This window comes from Castor canadensis, chromosome 16 (genome assembly GCF_047511655.1).
Source record: "Castor canadensis chromosome 16, mCasCan1.hap1v2, whole genome shotgun sequence".
In the NCBI taxonomy this organism is placed as follows: domain Eukaryota; kingdom Metazoa; phylum Chordata; class Mammalia; order Rodentia; family Castoridae; genus Castor; species Castor canadensis.
The window spans coordinates 73862063-73882368 of record NC_133401.1 but is presented as its reverse complement, the minus strand read 5'-3'; the positions used below and the strand labels follow the sequence as shown (position 1 = coordinate 73882368).

Here is a 20306-nt window from a genome sequence, read left to right as displayed (position 1 = left end):
ACCCGACAGGGTACAGCCCATGTCACAGTGACCTGCGAGAACAGAGACATTGCTCCTGCCTGGCTCGGGATCCTGATGGTTAGCATGGATATCAACTATGGCCATAACTGGGGAGCACTGGGGGAGGATGTTATATTGTGGCCATCTGTGACATCTTTGTCAAGCTGCCATTTCTGGGTTGGTTTTGAGATGGGCTCCACCTGCTGGGCATCCCTGGTTTCACCGTTTACCCAGAAAAATAACATTATAACAATCAGCTGCTCCCTGCTTTTTTCTAAGGAAGACGTGGTCAAGGACAGGGTACCTTCTTTATCAGAGATCCAAAATCCTTCTAGAGGTATATTCAGATACCCAGGAGCTCATCTGAGCCTCAACTAACTAGAGTAGTCTGCTGCTTTTAACTGCTCTTCCCTTCTTTGGGGTGGCTGTGTCCTGACTTCTGGAGAATGACCCCGATGCCAGTCTCTGTCCTTTCTTCTAAGCTGACTCCTGGCTCTAAGAGTAAGCACTGTTCACTCAGAGCCCCCCAACCACCACAGTGACTGACGAGGGCTCAGCACATGACCCAGGCTGAGTCAATCCTCCCTAAGACTCCTGTAAAAACTTTGGGACAGAGGAACATCCTTTGGTTCCTTAAGAGCTGGGGTGGGCTCTGCTGGCTGATAGGAAGTTGTGCAGCTGCTGGAGGCCACCCCAGGGCAGGAGCCTGAGAAAGGGAGCCCAAGGAGAGGGCAGTCAAGGGCAAAGGTGGTAGGATCAGCCTAACCAGGGCACAGGATGCAGGCATGCCTGGTTTTTTCAGTTCTATGAGCAATTCCTTCCCTCCCTGACATAAGCACTTTGAATGGCTTTCCGGTTCTTGTGAAAAGGGACTCGTGTAACCATTTGCAGGGTTATCTTACAGGCTCCCTCGCTGCTCAAACCACATCGACTAGGAGTGGTCAGTTTGGTACCAGAGAACGAGCCTGCTTGAGGGGCTCTGGCCTCTCTCCCTCCCCCTGCCCAGGGGCCCAGGGGCCCAGGGGCCCAGGAGAGAGTCAGATGGGGGAAGAGGGGTGGGGACGGTGCCTGACCTCTTGTAGGCAGAGTGGTCGTTCTTCACACTGCACTTCATGTTCTTCAGCTCGTCCAACACGGCGAACATGTTGATGAATTTGCCCAGCGTCAGGAGGTAGGCCTCGGAGACAAAGTCTTTCCTGCGCTCGGCATGGCACAGCCGCTTCACCTCACTGCAGAACCGCTCGATGGCCTTGCGCTGGAGGCAGAGGGGCAGCGGGTGAGGACCGGGCAGCCCAGGAGGCTCACTGCGCTGACCGCTGGGGGCAGGTCCAGGGTCCCCTGGGGCCCTCATCGGGGCTGGGGCATTTGGAGATGGGCCAATCTGCCAGGTGGTCTTTGGCAGATAAGCCTCTAATCCCAAAGCTGATTTTGAGGGGCACCTGGAGCTTGCCCAGAAGTGAGTTAGACCAGTGCATTCATTCAACACACACACACTTGCAGTGTAGCATTATGTCTCCTTCATTTTTGTGTCCCCGGCATCTAGGACAGTGTCAGGCACCAGACAGAGACAAAGAGGATCACTCATCAAGAAAGTGTTTATTGTAGGCCAGGCACTGGGCTGGGGGACAAACTAGGGATAAACGATAACAAATTACTCTTAAGAAAGCTTCTATTATAATGAGAGAAGACAGGAGATCAAACAAGTTCTCTCCATCAGAACAGCAAACATGGTATGGAGGAGATGAAGGGCTGGGGTAGGAAAGACTCAGAGGAGCTGCACATCCAGAAAGATCAGACAAACCATCAAGAAATGACTTAGGAAAAGAACCTGAAAGAGAAGAACAACTAAGGGAAGTGAGCAGCCAGTGCAAAGGCCCTGAGGCAGATCTGAGTGACAGGAAGAAGCCAGGTGCTTGAGTTGGAGTTAGTGCCAGGAAAGAGCGGAGACAAGGCAAGAGGGGATTGGGGCCACAGGCACTTGGAGGCCTTTGTGAAACTGTCACAGTATGAACTGCGGAGAGCCAGACAGGGGGCTCTGAAGCAGGAGACGGCATGCTCCAAACTGTTGTTTTGAAAAGGCCACAGTGGCTACTGAAGTGAGGACATACTGTAAGAGGCAAAGATGCAGATGAGAGAATAGTTAAAAGGTTTGTGCATTTAAGGTGGAGCTGTTAGCCAAAAGAAATGAAAACCCAGATCCACAAAAACTCCTAGAGACATGTGGCAGTGTGCTCATTACAACCCAATGTGTATCAGCTTGTGAATGGATCACGAAAACGTGGTGAGCCCATCAATGAAACAGTATGCAGTCGTGAAATTCTATCCCAGCCTGTAACACGAATGGCCCTTAAAAACGTTATGCTAACCAAAAGAAGCCAGACCCAACAGGCCATCCACTGATTGCACCACGCCATTATATGAAGGGTCCAGAACACGCACATCTGTAAATGCCTCATGTAGATTAGTGTTGCCTAGGCCCGTGGGGGGTACTGTCAGGAGATGGCTACATGAGTTTCTGTGAGGAGTGAAGATGGCCTAAAATTGACTGAATATACTGAAAACTACTGGATTGTTTACCTTAAATGGGTGAGTTGTATGGGATGGTAATTAGAAATTACCAGACCAAAAAAAAGCAGTTCAAAAACAAGAAGAAAGGGTGTGAGGGTAATGGGGCTGTGGTATCCGTCATCCCACTGGTTGTCAGGGTTGATTCAGCTGAGCTGGCTGGCTAGACACATGCCCCCTTCCTCCATCACTGCTTCATGTGTGCCTCTCCTGAAGTTGTGCCCTCTGTCTTTATCTCCTGATAAAGGAGGACCATGAACTAGGAGGGTATACGAGTAGCTGTGCTCCCCTGCTAGAAGCTCCAAACAAGCTCTCAAAACCAAAAAAAAGATGGGAGTGAGCCAGAGAGAAGGAGGAGGAGGAGGAGGAGAAAGAGGGGGGGGGGGGGATAGGAAGGAAAAGGAAAGAGCGATCCCATGTGACCATGTGCCTTTGGTTCCTACCAGCCGATCATCTTCTCCTTCCAAGACCAGCCCAGGCCAGCCTCCCTCCTTCTAAATCCAATCAGACTGCCAGGACCCAGTGCCAGCACTGCCCACTGAGATAGCCACAGTGGCTACTGAGCACTTGAACTGTGCCTTGTGACATTTTCACTTTGCAGTCAACAGTCACATGTGGCTAGTGGCTGTAGTGCTAGGCAGCAGAGTTCTGACTTATCCCAGATCCTCACTCTGGTCAGAGGCCCTCTGAGTAGCAGCCATCATTTTCTGGATGGTTCTTCTCTCTTGGATCTGCTTCCTAAGGAGATTTTAGGCTCCAGAAAGACAGGACCATGATGCCAATAACATCAGCCATGAAGTGTGCACCCGGGCTCTGCTGGGCTCTTTTCAAACACACTTCATATATTTGAGGACTGTCGGGGCAGGCCTTATTCCCCAGGTGAGAAATCTGAAGGTGTCAGAGAGGCAAAGTAACACTCGCTCAGAGCTGGGGGTTGGACCTGGCAGCACTCACCCAGGGCTGTGCACCTCACCTGGCACTTTCCCTGGATAGTCACAACCCCTGTCCCCAGTGCTGGTGCTGTGCTGGGAGCAGAGCAGATGCTGGCCTGTGTTGGAGTCTGTGCATGAAGCTTGGCCCCATAGCTGAGCATGTCACACGTGGGACATGTCACCTTGGCAGCTTCTGCATGACCATAGTAACCACCCTGCTTGCATGGGGCTTCCCCTGCTATCCAGCCAGCTTGCAGCCCTATTCATGGAAGCTCCTGGCCCCTCTGTGCCTCTCCTCCTTTAAATGATGGTCTTTTGAGAGTTCCCAACTGGATCTCCCTACCCAAACTCTCTGCTGCTACCCACCCTGCTCCCCTCCGAAACTCTCTGCCCCTACCTCTACCCATTTCCCATATAACCAAGTGTTGTCACAAAATCTCAAATCAGAACACAGCATTAAGAACCTCCAGTGACTTCCCATCGCACTGGGCAGAAGCTCCTGGTCCACAGTGCCCTCTCCAATGGGGTCCCCACTGTTTTCTCCAGTTGCACCTCATTTTCACAGCTCTGCAGACATCCTCACTTCTATTTCTTGAATGCATCCAAGGCCTCAGGAGCCTGGTCCTGCAGAACCTTCTCCTACAGTCCTTTCTCCTGCTGACCACCAATGTCCACCTCTGTCACTATTCAGGTCTTGGTATACAGCCATCTCCCAAGAGACCATCTCAGAAGTGGCACCCACACACAGACACCTCAGAACTGTTTTAAACTTTATTCGTGGCATTTGTTATGCCCTCAAAACTACCGTGTACTTTTTTACACTCAGTCTCTCTCTGTGCCCAAGACACACTCTAGGCTCACTAGGATGAGCTTATGGGAGTGGGGGCACCTGCCTGTGTTGCTTACTGAGGAGTATACAGGTGGTGCTCAAAAAAATATTTGCTGGATGTATAAATAACACAGCCCAGAAGCTCAAGCCCCAGGGTCCAGAAGTGGAGGTCTTCTCAGATCCTCTAGCACCCCCACCCTGCCCCGCCTGCCTGGTGCGCTCACCTGGAAATACATGAATTTCATGAGCTTGGTGACCTCTGGCTCCAGCACCTCCACCGTCTTCTCATAGATCTCCACTCGGTTGGGCTGCTCGTTGCATTTCACCTGTGGGTGGGGATGTGGGTTCATAATCCTGGCTTTCCCTGCAGTCCTGGCTCACATCTGTTGTCTTGTGAATATGGTCCGTTTACTCTCTTGTGGATGATAACTGATATGGTCGCCGTGGGGAGAGGAGCTGTGGTAGCCCCTGTCTGACCCATCTGGTAAGGAACTGAAGCACTCCTCACAGACACTGCAGAAAGCTGGTCCCAAGAATCTGGCTCTCCGTTCTGTGCTCTGGCTATGAACTATACAAATCCATGCAGATCTGCAAGGTGTCCCCACTTCAGCCTTTTCCCCATCCCTGTTCCAGTGGAGCCTGACACAGAGAAATGTGTTGTCCTCGTTCTGGATGTAACTGTGACATCCAATGTTGGATCCAGCAGGTCCAGCCCAATGTTGGCCACTGTTATGTAAGATGTGCCATCGAGAGAGCTGTTTTCCCTGCCCAGGGTCATCAGCCAGTGTGCATGTCAGAATCACACGGCAAACCTTCTCACAACGCATGCCACGACTGTCAACAGGCCAGCTGGCTCTGAGGGTGTGCAAGGACAAAAGGCAAGCACAGGACAATCCTCTTTTTTGAGACAGAGTCTCACTATGTAGCCCCGGCTGGCCTAGAACTCAGGATCCTCCTGCCTGCCTCACCCTCACTGCTGGGATTACAGGCATGGGCCACAAGGACAATCATTCTAGTAGTTTAGAAATTCTCCAAATGGCACCATCAGCTGACTACCCATCAGCCATGGATAAAGTGATACAACTTTGCAATACTGTTACGAATCGTTGAAAGGAAGGAGATGGGTTTATGTGAATTAGAGGAAGAGATGGCCACCATCACTGACAGGTGAAAAAGGTCACACAACAGTAAACCTAATTTGATTCTGCCATCCCCTTTATTTTGTTTGCAGTCCAGGGGATGGAACCCAGGGCCTTGGAACCATGACCTTGGCCATGGTTGGCAACCACTCTACCACTGAGCCTTCCAGCTCGATCCCATTGTGTTAAGCCAAAGTCTGTGTGTGCTCATACATAATACAGGCTTAGAAATCTGAAAGTGTGCAAAAGAAACTGTTAATAGTTGTTACCTGAGGCCAAGGATTAGAAGGAAGGGGTAAGAATCGTTTCTGCTTATATTCTACACTTGTGGCCTTTTAATTTTGTTGCAACGGGACCCATTAATTATATGACAATGTCAATGATGACAATAAAAACATCTGTATGTTTAAAATGAAAAAATCAGCAATAAAAAATTAAATGAAAATAGCAAGAGGTAGGATATAAAAAAAAAAAAAAGAAAAGAACCTGCTTTTGTAAATGATAGTAACTTACAAAATACTGTTCAAACCAGGAAAAAGGTCCAGAAAAAACTGTGGCACAGCGTGCAGGTGATCATCCTGTGGTGGAGGTGGGTTTGGGTGGAGGAGTGAGGAGATCTCATTTCCGCTTTATGTGCTTCTGCAGTGGCTTGACCGTTGGATGGTTAGCATACACGGCTTTTGAAATAAAATACCATGTATGCGCTGCAATGGGCAAAACATCCTGGAGTCCCTGTTATCAGTCTTATGCTCTCTGAATGCCTGCAGCCTTCTTCCTTGGGGAGGAGGCCCTGATTTTACTCTCCATTACCTGGAGAAGTCAGCTTTCTGGTTTGGGCATGGGCTGGGTAGCACTCTCTGGAGAGACAAGGGACACCAGAAGCAAGGGCAGTCTTACCTGGGGAATGGCCCGGGAGCAGCTGCGCCAAGTGTACAGCATGACAGCGTATTCGTGTCCTTCCTCCAGCATTTCATTCTGAAACAGCAGAACATCCTCAGCAGGGAGAAACTACACAGGTCACTCAATAGCCCTCATCCTCTCTGCCCCTGGTGTGGTCTGTGATCACCTGTGGGCTTGTTAGCAATCCAGAACCTTAGACCCTCCCCAAGCCTATGAAGTACAAATCTGCCAGATTACACAGATGCACCGTGAGTTTGAGATGCCCACGGGCTCCACACCCAGCCATGGGGTTTTAAACAGATGAGAGGCACCCTGGAAAGAATGAGGCAGATCTATACGTTCTTCCCAGAGCACAAGATGTCCCAGACACAGGGTTAAGAGAGAAAAGAAGCAAGCAGCAAAATCTTATGCATAGTAGTAGACAGGTTAAAAAACAAAATATCAGTAACAATCTGAATGTATATTACTGTGTATTGAAAACATCTTGGTGGGATATGCACCATGCTGCGAATAGCAAGCTCTCTGTGGAGCAGGAACATTTTATGTTAATATAAAATATAGTAATAAAATATTAGACTACAATAGCTATAATATATAATATGTAATATACTATAATATGTAACATACTATAGTAATACAGTAACCATAATGTTCACACTTTTTATGAGTCCGTATTTCAAGCAGGAGAACGAGTAATGTCAATTTAAAAAAAAAAAAAACTAAGTAGAGCAGATGGCAAAACAAACAACAGCATGAAAATGAACCTGAAAAACACAGTGATGACTCACCCTGAGTAAGTTACACTGTGGAAAGAGCCCTAAAGTCAAGGTCCAAATGTCTGGGCTAAACTCTCAGCTTCCACTTTAATCAACCGTAAACCACTCACCCTAAAATGTCACATTCAGCCATCTATTGAGTGATAACGATGATGATCTCACACAATTGTGAGAATTAGATGGACAGATGGACACACACACACACAAAGGGAGTTAGGAAAACAGTCTGCAGCGTCATAAAACGTTAAGCATCCAGTCACCTCTTGACCCAGCAATTCCAAGAGAACTGAAAACATGTGCCCACATAGACGTTTGTACGGATTCAAGATCTGTGTATAACACAAATGCACTGACAGCATTATCCGTAACGGTCCCAAAGTGGAAGTAATCCAAATGTCCATCAACTGATAAATGGGCAGACAGAAAGCAGCGTCCCACACAGATCATCCATCCTCTGTAAACGGAATGAAGTTCTGGCATATGGAGCGACATGGACTTGGAAAACACTACGCAAAGTGAACGAAGCCAAACACAAAAAGCCACATGTTGTGTGATTCGTTCAGATGAACCGCCCAGGACAGGCAAGAATCCACAGAGACAGAAAGTTCCCTCGTGGCTGCTAGGATACAGGGAAGAGGAATTGCAAGTGAATGCTAACAGGTTTGGGGATCGTTATGGGATGCTGGAAATTAAGACAGTGGTGATGGTTGTGTAACTCTGTGAACATGCTAAAAACACCACCACCACCACTGAGTTATACACTTTAAACAGCAGTGGGTTAGAGGAAGCACAGATCAAGAAATGCAATAAAAAAGACTAACGCTAGGCCATCTCTCTTTGTGAATGCTTGTATTTATTCAAAAAAGAACTTTTATTGAGTTAATTTTAAATCTGCCTACCATATGCATTCCATAATCTTATTAAGATCAGATTTAATTTGGAATTTATTACTGATTATAGCCTTACTCAACGGCAAATGTTGTTGACAAGTCACAGTTTCGATTCTTAATTCAGAGAACTTTTAAATAAATCAGTAACATGTCCTTGAGATCGGAAAGAACTAACATCAACCCATGGGCCTCCTTCTGCTGTTGCATCAGAACACATGGCAAAAAGGGGAAGTGACAGTAATGCAAAGAACCTGTGTCTATTTTTAGCACCAAATTGCCCATAGCAGGTGTAATTTCTTTCTTTCTTTCTTTTTTGGACGGTACGGGAGTTTGAACTCGGCCTCAAGCTTGCTAGGTAGGCTCTCTGCTACTTAAGCCACTCCACCAGTGCAGGTGTGTTGCCAACTCTTGTTGAAGGAATGTTTTCATGAGCATTCATGGCCCTGGGCTCTGTGCTGTGTGCAGGGAACACGGCAGTGAAGGAGAGGGATGTGGACTGGGCAGTTCAGCCGACCACTGACCAGGTTTACTGCGTATTTACCCTGGAATCTGGAGGTCAGGATGGTGTAGTGAGAAGAGCCCTGGAAGACTTGAGTTCTGGTCCTGGCTCTTCTTGGGCCGACCTTGTCACTTGGCAGTATCACAGTTTCCATACTTAGAAACAAGCTAAAGAATGTGGAGAGCTTCCAGAGGCTGAAAAAAGCAAGACTACACATTCTCCCCTAGCGCCTGCAGGAAGGAGTGCAGCCCGGCCTGCACCTTGCTTTAACCCAGGTAGACCCATGTTGCGTTTCTGATCTAATGCATTTGTCAGCAAGGGAAACTGTGCTGTTTTAAACCACTAAGTATATGACAATTTGTTAGAGCAGCAAAGGAAAAGAAATACTACCATCCCCTGGTCCAGCCTCAACCATGGGTGTCCCTGACCTGACATTTCTGGCACACCTCTGCTAGCATGGTACCATTCCCTCTCCTCCGGTGAATGGATTAGCTAAGCTGGGTGGATTCTACCTCTAGTGCCCTCAGGTCCACAACCCCAGTGCCGGCTCCCCTCCCTCAGCTTCTAATATCTCCCATGCTGAAGAATCTCAACCAATTATTCACTCTATTTACTTCTTACAAGTCAATCCACACAAGTGAAACTTACCCCCAAGCAGAATTGCTCGCCTCTCTCCCATGGATCAAACGTTTCTACTACTTTGAATTTTTCTTTTTTTTTGGCAGTACTGGGAGTTGAACTCAGGGCCTTGTACTTGCTAGGCAGGCTCTCTACAACTTGAGCCACTCCGCCAGCCCTTTTTGTCCTGGCTATTTTTTGAGATAGGTTCTCACTTCATGCCTGGGCTGACCTGGACTGTGATCCTATTTGTGTTTTCTGTGTAGCTGGGATGACAGGCACGGACCACCATACCTAACCATTGGTTGAGATGAGGTATTGCAAACATTTTGCCAGGGCTGGCCTCAAAGTTTGATCCTTCCAATCTCAGCCTCCCAAGTAGCTAGGATTATAGGCTTGAACTAACGTGCCCAGCTGTTTTTTTGTTTGTTTGTTTAATTGAGTGAATTAAAGCCCTAGGTAATAGGCTGGGTTGTATCCTGTTCCCCTCCCCTTAACACTGGTCATAAGTTGAAGCCTTAAATCCAGTACCTGAGAATGTGACTCAAGTATATTTGGGGATTGAGTGTTTTAAGAGATGACTAGGTTCAAGTGAGGTAGTGAGGGCAGGCCCTAATCCAACGTGACTGATGTTCTTATCAAAAGAGATAATTTGCAAACAGCCAAAAGCAGCCACCTACAAGCCCAGGAGAGAGGGCTCAGGAGACACCAAACCTCTGGGCATCTTGATCTAGGACTTCCAGCCCCTAGAACTGTGGGAAGGAAATTTCTGCTCTTTAAGTCACCTAGCCTATGGCATTTTGTTATGGCAGCCACAGCAACTAATACCCACTCCATGTACTCACCTGTATATCTAATTTTTCATAAATGCCAGTTCCCCTGTGAGTACCTTACAGCCCAAATTCAGGCAGTCCCTAAAAATTTGGTGTCATTGCTCAGGCTGGTTCTTCCACCTGGTATCCCACCCCATCTCATCTCTGACTGGTCCACATCTGCGTGAGATAGTGGAGTACAGGAGAAAGAGATGGGAATTGGGAATCAGTCCTGAGTTTCAGGTCCCATCCTATAACTTAGTAGTTGTGGGATCATGAATAACTTGCTTATTAACTTCTCCGGCCTCAATTTTCTCATCTCTAAAATGGGTACAATGGTCCCTTTGCAAATCAAGGGCTATAATGAGATTAGATGATATCATATGAAACTGGCCTACATACATTTCAAAGTGCAACACACATACAAGCTGTCATTACCCTCCCACAAGGCCCCACTCAAAAGCCATTTCCTTCATCAAACTTCTTCTGGCTCTCTCAAAGCCTCTTCAGAATTACAGAAGTTTAAACTGTGTATTTTTATTTACCTGCAAAGAGTGGTCTAAGAGCATGCACAAGCTTTGTCACCAGATGGTGTTGGATTTAGATCTGCCACTTGTCAGCTGTGGGACCATGAGTAACTTTCTTAACTTTTAGGGGCTCCAGTTTTCCCATCTGTAAAATGGGTACTATAATAGAACTTTCTCACAGGGTTTAAGTGAGGATTAAATGGTACAATGAACTTAAAATATTTATTATCAGCAGGGAAACAGCATTTTGCAAACGTACATTTGTCTGTTTCCCTCCTAACTCACTGGGAATCAGGACTGGCCTTACTTATTCTTGGATAGCTCTGCAGCACTGACACTGTCCTCTGCAGGAACAGGCATTCAAAGCTTATCGAATGTGTAGGGTAGCTGAGCCAAGGTCACAGAATACACTTGACACAGTGAGAAGGGACCACGGAGGCGCAGGCAGGGCCTATGAGTGAAGAATCTGGAATTCTGTGTATTTCAGTGCTGCCTGAGAATAAAATGGATGGCAGCCTAAGAGGGAAGGGGATGATTGCACCTGTTTAGGGTCAGACCCTAAGAAAGAAAATAATAACCAGCTCTGCTTGTGAATGACTTAGGCCACCAGCTTCCTCAGGTCACAAGCTGTGTTATTCCAAAGCTACTGTGTCTCTTTTATGAGGAATCCTTTGCTTTGTCCAAAAGACAAAATTCCATCCACTCGGTAACCTATAAGGTCCGTGAGACAAGGCGGGCCTGATGCAACCACGTGAACCCCCAGAACCACAAGAGTTCAGGGAAGTTAGTGGGTGAAGCAGGTGCTAAGAGGCGACGGCAGGGCTCAAGTACAGGCATGCAGAGTTGGTCTGACTGAGGCAGGGCATCGTGGGTGGGCAGCTGCCTGCAGCCCCTTCCTCCCCAGCAGGAAGCCTGTCCACATGTGGGTGTGGGTCACCGACTTACCATGCTGGAGTGGACTGTTGCCTGTTCGATGTACCTGGCGATGCCGGTGACAAATGCATTCCTGTCCTCAAAGTTGGTGTCAAAGTTAGCCTGTGGAGTTAGAGACAGTGATTGGAAACCAGGTCTGAGGTGGCTGGGTGTCCAGGGAGCAAATCACTGCCAACAGATGCTACAAGCTCACTGGAACCCACTGCCACATCACCTGTCATCTTGTCCCTCTCTTCAAAAATCATCCCCTTGATCACTCTGGGCAGGAGCAGGCTGAGGTCAGGTCATGTCACCTCCCAATGGTGACCCATCACTTGGTGCCTCATGAATAGACTTGAATTCCTAACTGCTGGGTTTTTGCTCATTTTAGTGAAGGCTGTAAACTTTACTTGTGCTCACGTGCACGATAAACTTCACTGAAACCAATCTGTTTTATACTCATGTCACTGGAATATAAATGATGATGTCCCAAACATCAGAAAATTACATTTGCAACTGAAAACATATTAAGTCCTATTGAATTTAATTCTCTTGCTTATAGTCTTTACTTTACTTTTTCTTTGGCTGGTGGTTTGCATGGTTTTAAAAAATTATGATCACTGTAAATTTTTATCATAATAAAATATTCTCTAGCAGAAGGTGCAGATAAAATATGTCAGGTAAATAAGCTCTCCACCACAGCTATGTGTCATTGCTCTATCAACTTATTTTTAATAAGACAACACATTTTTTAAAAGTTTTAGAATTTGTTGTTTAAATTTCAAGTTTCACACATACATTTGATCTTGAAAATCAGTGAGAATGGAAAGAGGCCATTTGTATTCAAAGCCTTTTATAATTTCTTCATTGTATACTTGGTACGTAGGTGTTCAGAACATTTGCACAGAAGATGGTAATAAGAGAGAGAGACACACACAGAGAGAAAGAGAGAGAGAGAGAAGAGAGCGCAAAGCCTTCTCACGCCTGTAAATCCCAGCTACTCAGGAGGCTTAGATTGGGAATACAGAAGTTCAAAAAGCCCTGGGCAAAAAATCCACAAGACCCCATCTCAACCAATAAAAAAAGAGGCATGGTAGTATGAGCCTGTCATTCCAGCTACACGGGAAGCACCAATAGGAGGGTGGCAGTCCAGGCCAGTCAGGGCATAAATATGAGACACAAAGGTGAGACCCTATCTCAAAGAGGGCTGGGGCGTGCCTCAAGTGGTACAGCACCTGCTTAGCAAGGGAAAGACCCAGAATTCAAACCCTGGTATCACTACAAAACCAGAAACTAAAACAAACAAACAAACAAAACTGGAAACGATTTAAATGTTCATCAACAGAAAAAAGATAAAAACAAAGCAATATCATGAAGTAGTTAAAGATACTGTGGTGTTATCATAGTACTGTCACAGAAAAATATTCACCATAAATTTTAGGGAAAAACCAAATCATAGAACAATATATATACTATGAATTTCTTTTCTGGTTAAAAAGGCAAAGATATACTTACCAAATATACATGTTTGATAAAAAGGTGTATGTGTGTGACATATGACAGGCATGGTGGCTCACATCTGTAATCTCAGTTACTCAGGAGACAGAGATTGGGAAGATCAAGGTTCGAGACCAGCCCAAACAAAAAGTTTCAACCAACAAGCTGAGCATGATGGAGCACTTACATAATCCCAGCTACATGGGATAATAAGTAGGAGGATCCCAATTTGAGACTTGCCCTAAGCAAAAATGGATACCCTACCAGAAAAATAACTAAAGCAAAAAAGGACTGGGGGCATGGCTCAAGTGGTAGAGCCTGTCTAGCAAGCTCTAGGCCTTGAGATCAAACCCCAGTATCACCAATAAATAAATAAATAAATAAATAAATAAATAAATAAATAAATAAATAAAAAGTATGTGCGTGTGTAGAGAAACAGGGCCTAATCAAAGGGAAAAAACATATTTATATTTAATTAAAATTTTAATTCAGGTTAGAAGATGTCACTAAAACATATTTATGATCTGAACCTTTAAGCATGTGCCTGATAAAATGAGACAAAAATAGGTCTTTGTACTTAGTTGCATTTAGCCATTCAAAAGGGCCACTACAGCTAGAAATTTCAAATTACCCAGTCCTTTGTCAATATGGCAAGTGGTATGGCATGCCCAGACAAGGGCTAGTTGGAGGCTGTTCCAGATGTGGGATGCTCTCCCTACTGCACCCACACAAGCTCACACAGGCTTTGAGCAACCCCACAGTGGTTCCTCACAAGATCTGCTCTCGGGCAAAAGCCAACCACTGTGACCCACTTCCCTGAGCCACCGGCTGTTGTGTGCAGTCGCCTTCATGGTCCTGTCACGTACATGAAAGAAAAGTAATCACCCAGGCAGGCTCTGGGAGTTCCTAAATTGCAATATTTAATTCATGAAGTCAGAGCTGCCAAAACCTGGCTGGTGAAGCATCAAGAACAGCTGGGAAGGTACTGGGGTCATGGCAGATGAACTGGCTCTCCTGGGGGAGGAAGTCATCCTGGTGTGCACTTACTAGCTAATCTATTCCTCACACCCGGCTCCCCAAGAGGCCAGGGGACTCCATCAACTCTTGACCTTTAAACCTTCAGATGCAGACTTCCCTGTCCTCTGCCTGGGCCAACTCTGTTAGGGGATCCCCAGGGTCCTGGGTCCCCTGGCTGGCTCTGCTCGTTCTATTACCTGGTACATGATGGAGGAAGGCGGAGGCTCGATGCATGGCTGTTGATCAGGGAGAGGCAGCTCCTCCAGCAGGTCCACATTGGACAGGGCATCTTCCAGGGTGACGTGGGTGGTCATGGCTGCAGTGTCTGTGTTCTGCACTGAGGAAAAAGATGAGAAGGACACAGAAGTTCAGGCTCCAGGCATTTCTTTCAGCCTCACCCAGACCAAGCTCCTTCTGGGGGTTAAGATACTCTGAGGCCACCTCCGCCTGGTGCCCTCCACCTGCACCTTTTACATTTAAGGATCTCTGTACAGTTTCCAAAATACTCTGTGTCCAATAACTTGGCTGAGCCTCACTAAAGCCCTTCTTGACCTTCATGGAAGGTTGGATTCTGTCCAAGAAACAAGGCGGGAGAAGTTTATCTGATGCTCTCACCGTGGGAGCAAGGGAAAAGGACTTGAGCAATGCTGGACAGACAGGTTTCTACCTTCTGTTCCTCATAAGGACACTGATCAAGTCCACTCTTAAATGTTTGCACAGCTCAGATATCCATGATTGCAACAGCCAGGATGATCAACTGGAGACCAGAGCCTGGGTTTCACAGGCTAATTAAGCTGGGATTAAAAGAAGGAAACAGAAATACAGCTTTGTGTGCAAGATGGAGGAGCTGCGTCTTCCTCCACCTGGGTATGTTCTAAATGAGCCACACAAAGCAATCCGCTTGCAATGGCTATTTCTGCGTCTTGGCCCTGGTGGACGGCAGAGGTATCTACTCCCCCTGTAACTTTTCCAGGCCGTGAAGCTGAAGAACATCTGAACGAGCTTGAGCTAATTGCTATTTTAAGAATTCAGGATCCAACTAACAATACTCATATATATATATATATATTTGTCAAACATATGTGAAACACTGAAAAAACTGGTATCTCACAATTTAGGTTATAAATCAGATTCTCACAAGTATCCTCCAAAAATGATATCCTAAGCCTGGAATCCTCAGTGCTCATAGGCAGAGACAGGAGGATCACAAGTTCGAGGTCAGCCTGGGCTACAAAGACCCTGTCTTAAGGGAAAAAAAAAGTCTACAAAATCATAGAACAGGAGGGTAGACCAGGTCCTGGGCCAGTGGGGAGGGTTGGTGCCAGTGGGAGGGGGGAGGTGGCAGGGAAAGGGGGCAGGAGGGTGAATAGGTGCAAATAATGTGTACACATATATGTAAATGAGACCTGCTGAAACTATTCCAAGAATGGGAGGGGATAAAGGAGAGCAGTGGAAGAGGTGAATTCAAGTATGATATATTTGATAAATTGTAAGAACTTTTGTAAATGCCACAATGTACCCCCACCCAGCACAACAATAAAGGGAAAAAAATATAAACAGAAAATAAGTAAATAAATATGGAAATCTCCTTACCAAAAAAAAAAAAAAGAGAGAGAGAGAGAAATTAGAAATCAATTGTGTAAATTATGACAAAAAGTCCATTCCTTTGGAAACTTAGAAAGCACACAAGGTCAATCACAGCTACAGAGGAGCTGAGACAGAAACGCTAAAATATTTAGAAGTTAAAGAGAGCATTAACGAGTGTCTTAAATGCAGTTCCTAGAAGACAAGAAAAGGAGACTCAATGAGCCTTGCGTTCACTCAAAATTTATAGAGAGCAAAACTCAACCTGTAGCAATGACAACAGAGGGACTGCTCATTACAAAGGCAGAAATAAATAAAGCAATAAAATAAAATCATCAAGGTGAACACAGAAACCTGGAGTTTTACAGAAAGAGAAGATCCACTGTGCTAGCCCAAACTTCTCACTCCTCACCTCCATCTCAGGGAGTTGAGTTTAGACTTAAGGGTTGGAATTCCCCTGTGAATAACAGTGCCCAGTGATGAAAATTCATCAGTGTGAATTTTCCTGCTTGTTAGGAAAAGCAGTGTTTGACACTGGGGACAAAAGGACTATGACATATAAACTTGGCCCAGGCACTTGAAGGAGCTAAGGTCATGCTGTCCCTCAACTACTATTTCCTACAGGCCCAAGTTCAGGAGGGCACATGGGGATGGGGCTGAGCAGCTAACTACAGCTCACACCCACTGAGTTCTCAACACACCTGCTGAGCGTGCACCATGGCAACAGGGCAGCCAGTCCAATGAGGGCGTGACAAGCTCCCAGGTAACACCCCTTCCTGCTCCCCAGAAGCCTGGGCCCTAGGGTGGTTTTGGCCTCCACCCAAAACCTCTTCCTCTGTCTCATCTCTGCCCAGAATTACTGCCAATCTAGAAGGAAGCCTCTCTCCTTTCTTATTTTACTAGTAACTCCATTTGAAGGAGGCGATGGGGATTTTTATATGGGGTATAATCCAGTAATGCTCATAAGTTAAATAACAATAACCCTTACTCTGCATCAGACACTGAGCCAAGCATTTGGCTGTTTCAATCTAACCCCACCCCATCAAGGAGGGACCCTCTCTCGTATCTGACTCTATGCTGAGTGTTTGCAAACAATAGTGGTTCTAGGTCCTGCTTGTACCAAAAAAATCACATGCACAATTGCTTAGTAATAAAACGCCTGGTCTCTATCCACAAGACCAGGAAGACTACAGTTTTTAAAAGTACCCTGTTTCATTTGCAGTAAGAGAAATTCACATTAAAACAACACAGAGATACCACGTCTCACTGATTAGACACCAGGCTGTTAGCAAGTCTGCAGAGAAATAGGCCCTGTCTTGTGTTTTCAGTGGGGATGTAAAATGGTCACCCCTGGGGAAGGGAATCTGACAATATTTAATAAACTTCCAGCGATCCCACTCCTAGGAATTTATCCCAAAGACACACCGGCAAAAAGTGCAAAATGACTTGTATATAAGACCATTCATGGAAGCACCATGTGTAATAATGGAAGCCTGGAAATTGCAAGTGTCCATGAACACAGGGTTGTGACAAACTAGGGAGCTGTCCTCAGGGACACACAGGCAGCAGTAAGAGGGAGGGAGGAATCTCTCCACATGTAACTCCAGGTGAGTGCCAGGATACCACGGGTACGGCATGCTGTCAGCGATCCACAAGAGGGGACCACATTACATACACACCGTCCTCTGTTTAAATAAACCCACAATTGGGCTGGAGATGTAGCTCAGTGGTAGAGCACTCGCCTAGCATACGTAAGGCCCTGGGTTCAATCCCCAGTACTGCAAGGGAAAAACACAACAATGGAAGAACATGCTGTGTACTTTAAAAAAAATTGTTACACCTATGGGGAAGAGAGAACAGGTGCAAGGGGCCAGGAAAACAGTCTGGAATCCTACAAACACACCTTGTTTTGTAGATTTGCCTTTGAAACCACAATATTTTACAACATTGTAAGATAAAATTTAAAATGCAACCCCTAAAACAGAAAGTAAAACGAAGCAAATGAATGTACATGTGTATTTGTTGTCAGCATAACTGCACAAAAAGGATCCATTCCAAGTGATTTTATAATTCAGTGATTTGACAGTAGACGTCTTGTGGGATGCCTCCTAAAAACAACAAAAAAGAATTGAAAGAAAAACAATTTCCCTCTATTCCCAGCAATATATTGGTGCATTATGTGGTGAGAATGTTTGGGTGCCTGTGGGGTTCAAGAAATAAGCGCTTAGGAAATGTTCGCATGCCATAACTTCCAGTGGTGTTGAGAACTGGCACGATCAACATGGCAGAACGGGACTCCACATGCTCACCTGAAGACAGTAAGAAAAGCCCGATGCCAGAGCCCAAACGTGACTGTGAGGCACCAGCAAGAACTCACAATGTTTAATTTTCAAAGTACACACGTGTGTGTATATTTATATGTAAAAGTAAACACATCATAAAGTCCCGGATATGTATGCACATATTATGATGGTACATGTTTGATGGATGTATACATGTGTGCACGTGTGTATATACACATACATGTGTGTATGTTTGCGTTTCTGTCTACTCAGAATACCTAGAAACAAATGCCCACCAAGGGAAAAGAACACCATTAGTGTTTAGACTGTGGTCTGCAAACACCATTTCCTACTAAAGGAATCTGTGCTGCTGAGTTCAGGTGTGGGGCTGAGGATGTCTAAGAAAGGCTGGACCAGAAGCCACAGAATCCAGCTGTCTGAGATTATCAGGGTTGTATCCAAAGATCCAGAAGCCAACTTGAAGTGGCTTCTGCTGCCCAAGCTGGGACACAGTGTCAATTAGCATAACTGCAATGAACCAGAGCAATAGCAGTTGTGTCTAGATCTATGAGATTATAAGGACACCTAATAAAAATCTGATTTTTATTACTTTGTTACTGTTGGAGGATGTCTATGAGCCAAGTTCTATGCTGAAAATTGGAAAGTAAAAAGGAAAGAAGCAGTTAACTTGCCTTTCCTAAACAAACCACATTGCTGAATAACCAAATTGAAGAAAGGGAGAGGGATGTTTTTCTCCATAAAGGTATTTCTTGCTTTTTTTTTTTTCCTGTCTCAGAAACCATCAACTAGATAGTTTCCAACCCCTAATGAACCCCAATGAACCAATGTGTGTAGTACTAATCACCAACAGTCCTAACATCACTAAATGACAGGCCGCCAGACACGGTGTATCTCCTGATGCTACCACTCCACCACCAAGAAAGAATTTGGGACCCATAGGGAACACCTGAATCTCATCAAACCCTGGCTCCCAACTCACAGGAAATAAATACAGACAACCTGCTACACTACACCATGTGACGTCATTGGCACAATACCACTCATGACAAACAGCTGCACACACCACTTCAGCAAGTAAACTGAAAGGAGAAAAAGAATAGGAAGCTACAGATGATAAGAGATTTAATACATGATCACATGGTCATTTGGATTCTATTTCAAACTGCCATGACAATTGACAAGAGAAAGTGGAAAATTACCGTGAGTGCACATTTGATGCTATTAAGGAAACTTTTTAGGTATGACAATGATATCAAGGTTATATTTTAAAAGAGCCATGAGCTTCTGGAAATATTTACTAAAATGTGGATAAAACAAGACTGGGGTTTTCTTCCAAATACTGGCTAGTGAAAGAATAACAGGAAAGAATATCAGCTGTGAGTTAAAAACTACTGATGCTGCGTGATACCTATGTAGAGATTTATCTTATTTTTCTATCCAATTTCATGCATGTCTGAAGCTTTCCATAAAAGCCCCTGGCTCAGTGTATAAGCTCCTGGTTCTCATCTCAATTATTCCTCCCTAAATCCTATTCCTCCTGAGGCAGTTCAGAGGGACCCAACTCTTCCTAAGAGCATTTGGCTAGGGGTTAATCACTATTAAATGTTGCTGGAATGTGCTGTGTTTTCATTAAGTCTTTACTATAAACACACTTTAATGTTGTACTGTGTTATGTTTTGTTTTGTTTTTTGAATGAGTGAAATTGTCAGGAGCTGATCACTGGATTCCTTGGCCTGGAGTGGGGAGCAATCAGCCAAGCAGTCCCTCCCTGGGCAACCAGCTACACTGCCCTCATGGCAGTGTGGCTGCTTTGGATACTTTATCATCACTCCGAGAACACTCCAGCAGGTGCAGGGGACCATTACAAGCACAACTTCTATTTTGGGAAGCCTGCTCCAGTCATGCCTGCTCCACCAAACCTGGTTTTGGAAGACGTCATTCTGAGAGGAGTCCTTGGTGAACTCTAGGTGAGCAGGGTCCATTATTCTCACTCAGATCAGGGAGGGGGCACTTCTCCCAGTGGCTCACCAGAAAGCTTGTGATTGGTGCAATGTGAAGCCTGTGACTGGTCTTTATGTAAAACCTGTGATTGGTGACACAAAAAGCTGTGCTGTGACTGGTGCAAATCACAATGCTGCATTTGCATGCCACACTCATACCACACTCCTTTTCCCACTATGTAACCATGCGGTTTAGCTCATTTATCAAGATAGATGGGAGGCATCTTCTGTACTGCCACTTAGTGTTACAACAGTAGACGCCCCCCCCACCCCCAAAAAAAGGCTTCTCCTTCCTAGGATTGCATTTAAAAAAAGAAAGAAAAGGCTTCTCCTGAATGTTTTCTCCTGTGATCTTTATTTTAGGTAGAGCAGGCTGAGCTGCAATAACAGCAAAAGACTGAAGAGATCCAGAGTGCCGCTGGGGGTAGAAACTATGAGAAAAGAAAGACGATGAAGGGCCATAGAAGTATAGAACAGTGAGAAGCTGTAAGCCCTGGTTGCTGCAG

The 20306-nt window shown here is 45.6% G+C and overlaps 1 protein-coding gene across 3 annotated transcripts in view; it reads right to left on the bottom strand.

Moving 5' to 3' along the window:
* The window catches only part of Cyfip2 (cytoplasmic FMR1 interacting protein 2), a 120012-nt gene that overhangs the window by 86641 nt on the left and 13065 nt on the right, over positions 1 to 20306 (bottom strand). For all 3 annotated transcript variants that reach the window (XM_074057639.1, XM_020168155.2, XM_074057640.1), the window contains exons 2-6: positions 14111 to 14250; positions 11433 to 11522; positions 6363 to 6440; positions 4551 to 4652; positions 1074 to 1255 (exon numbers count right to left, since the gene is read on the bottom strand). In XM_074057639.1, the coding sequence (XP_073913740.1) occupies positions 1074 to 1255; positions 4551 to 4652; positions 6363 to 6440; positions 11433 to 11522; positions 14111 to 14227 (569 nt within the window). In that variant the 5' untranslated portion in view covers positions 14228 to 14250. The remainder of the gene's footprint in view (positions 1 to 1073; positions 1256 to 4550; positions 4653 to 6362; positions 6441 to 11432; positions 11523 to 14110; positions 14251 to 20306) is intronic.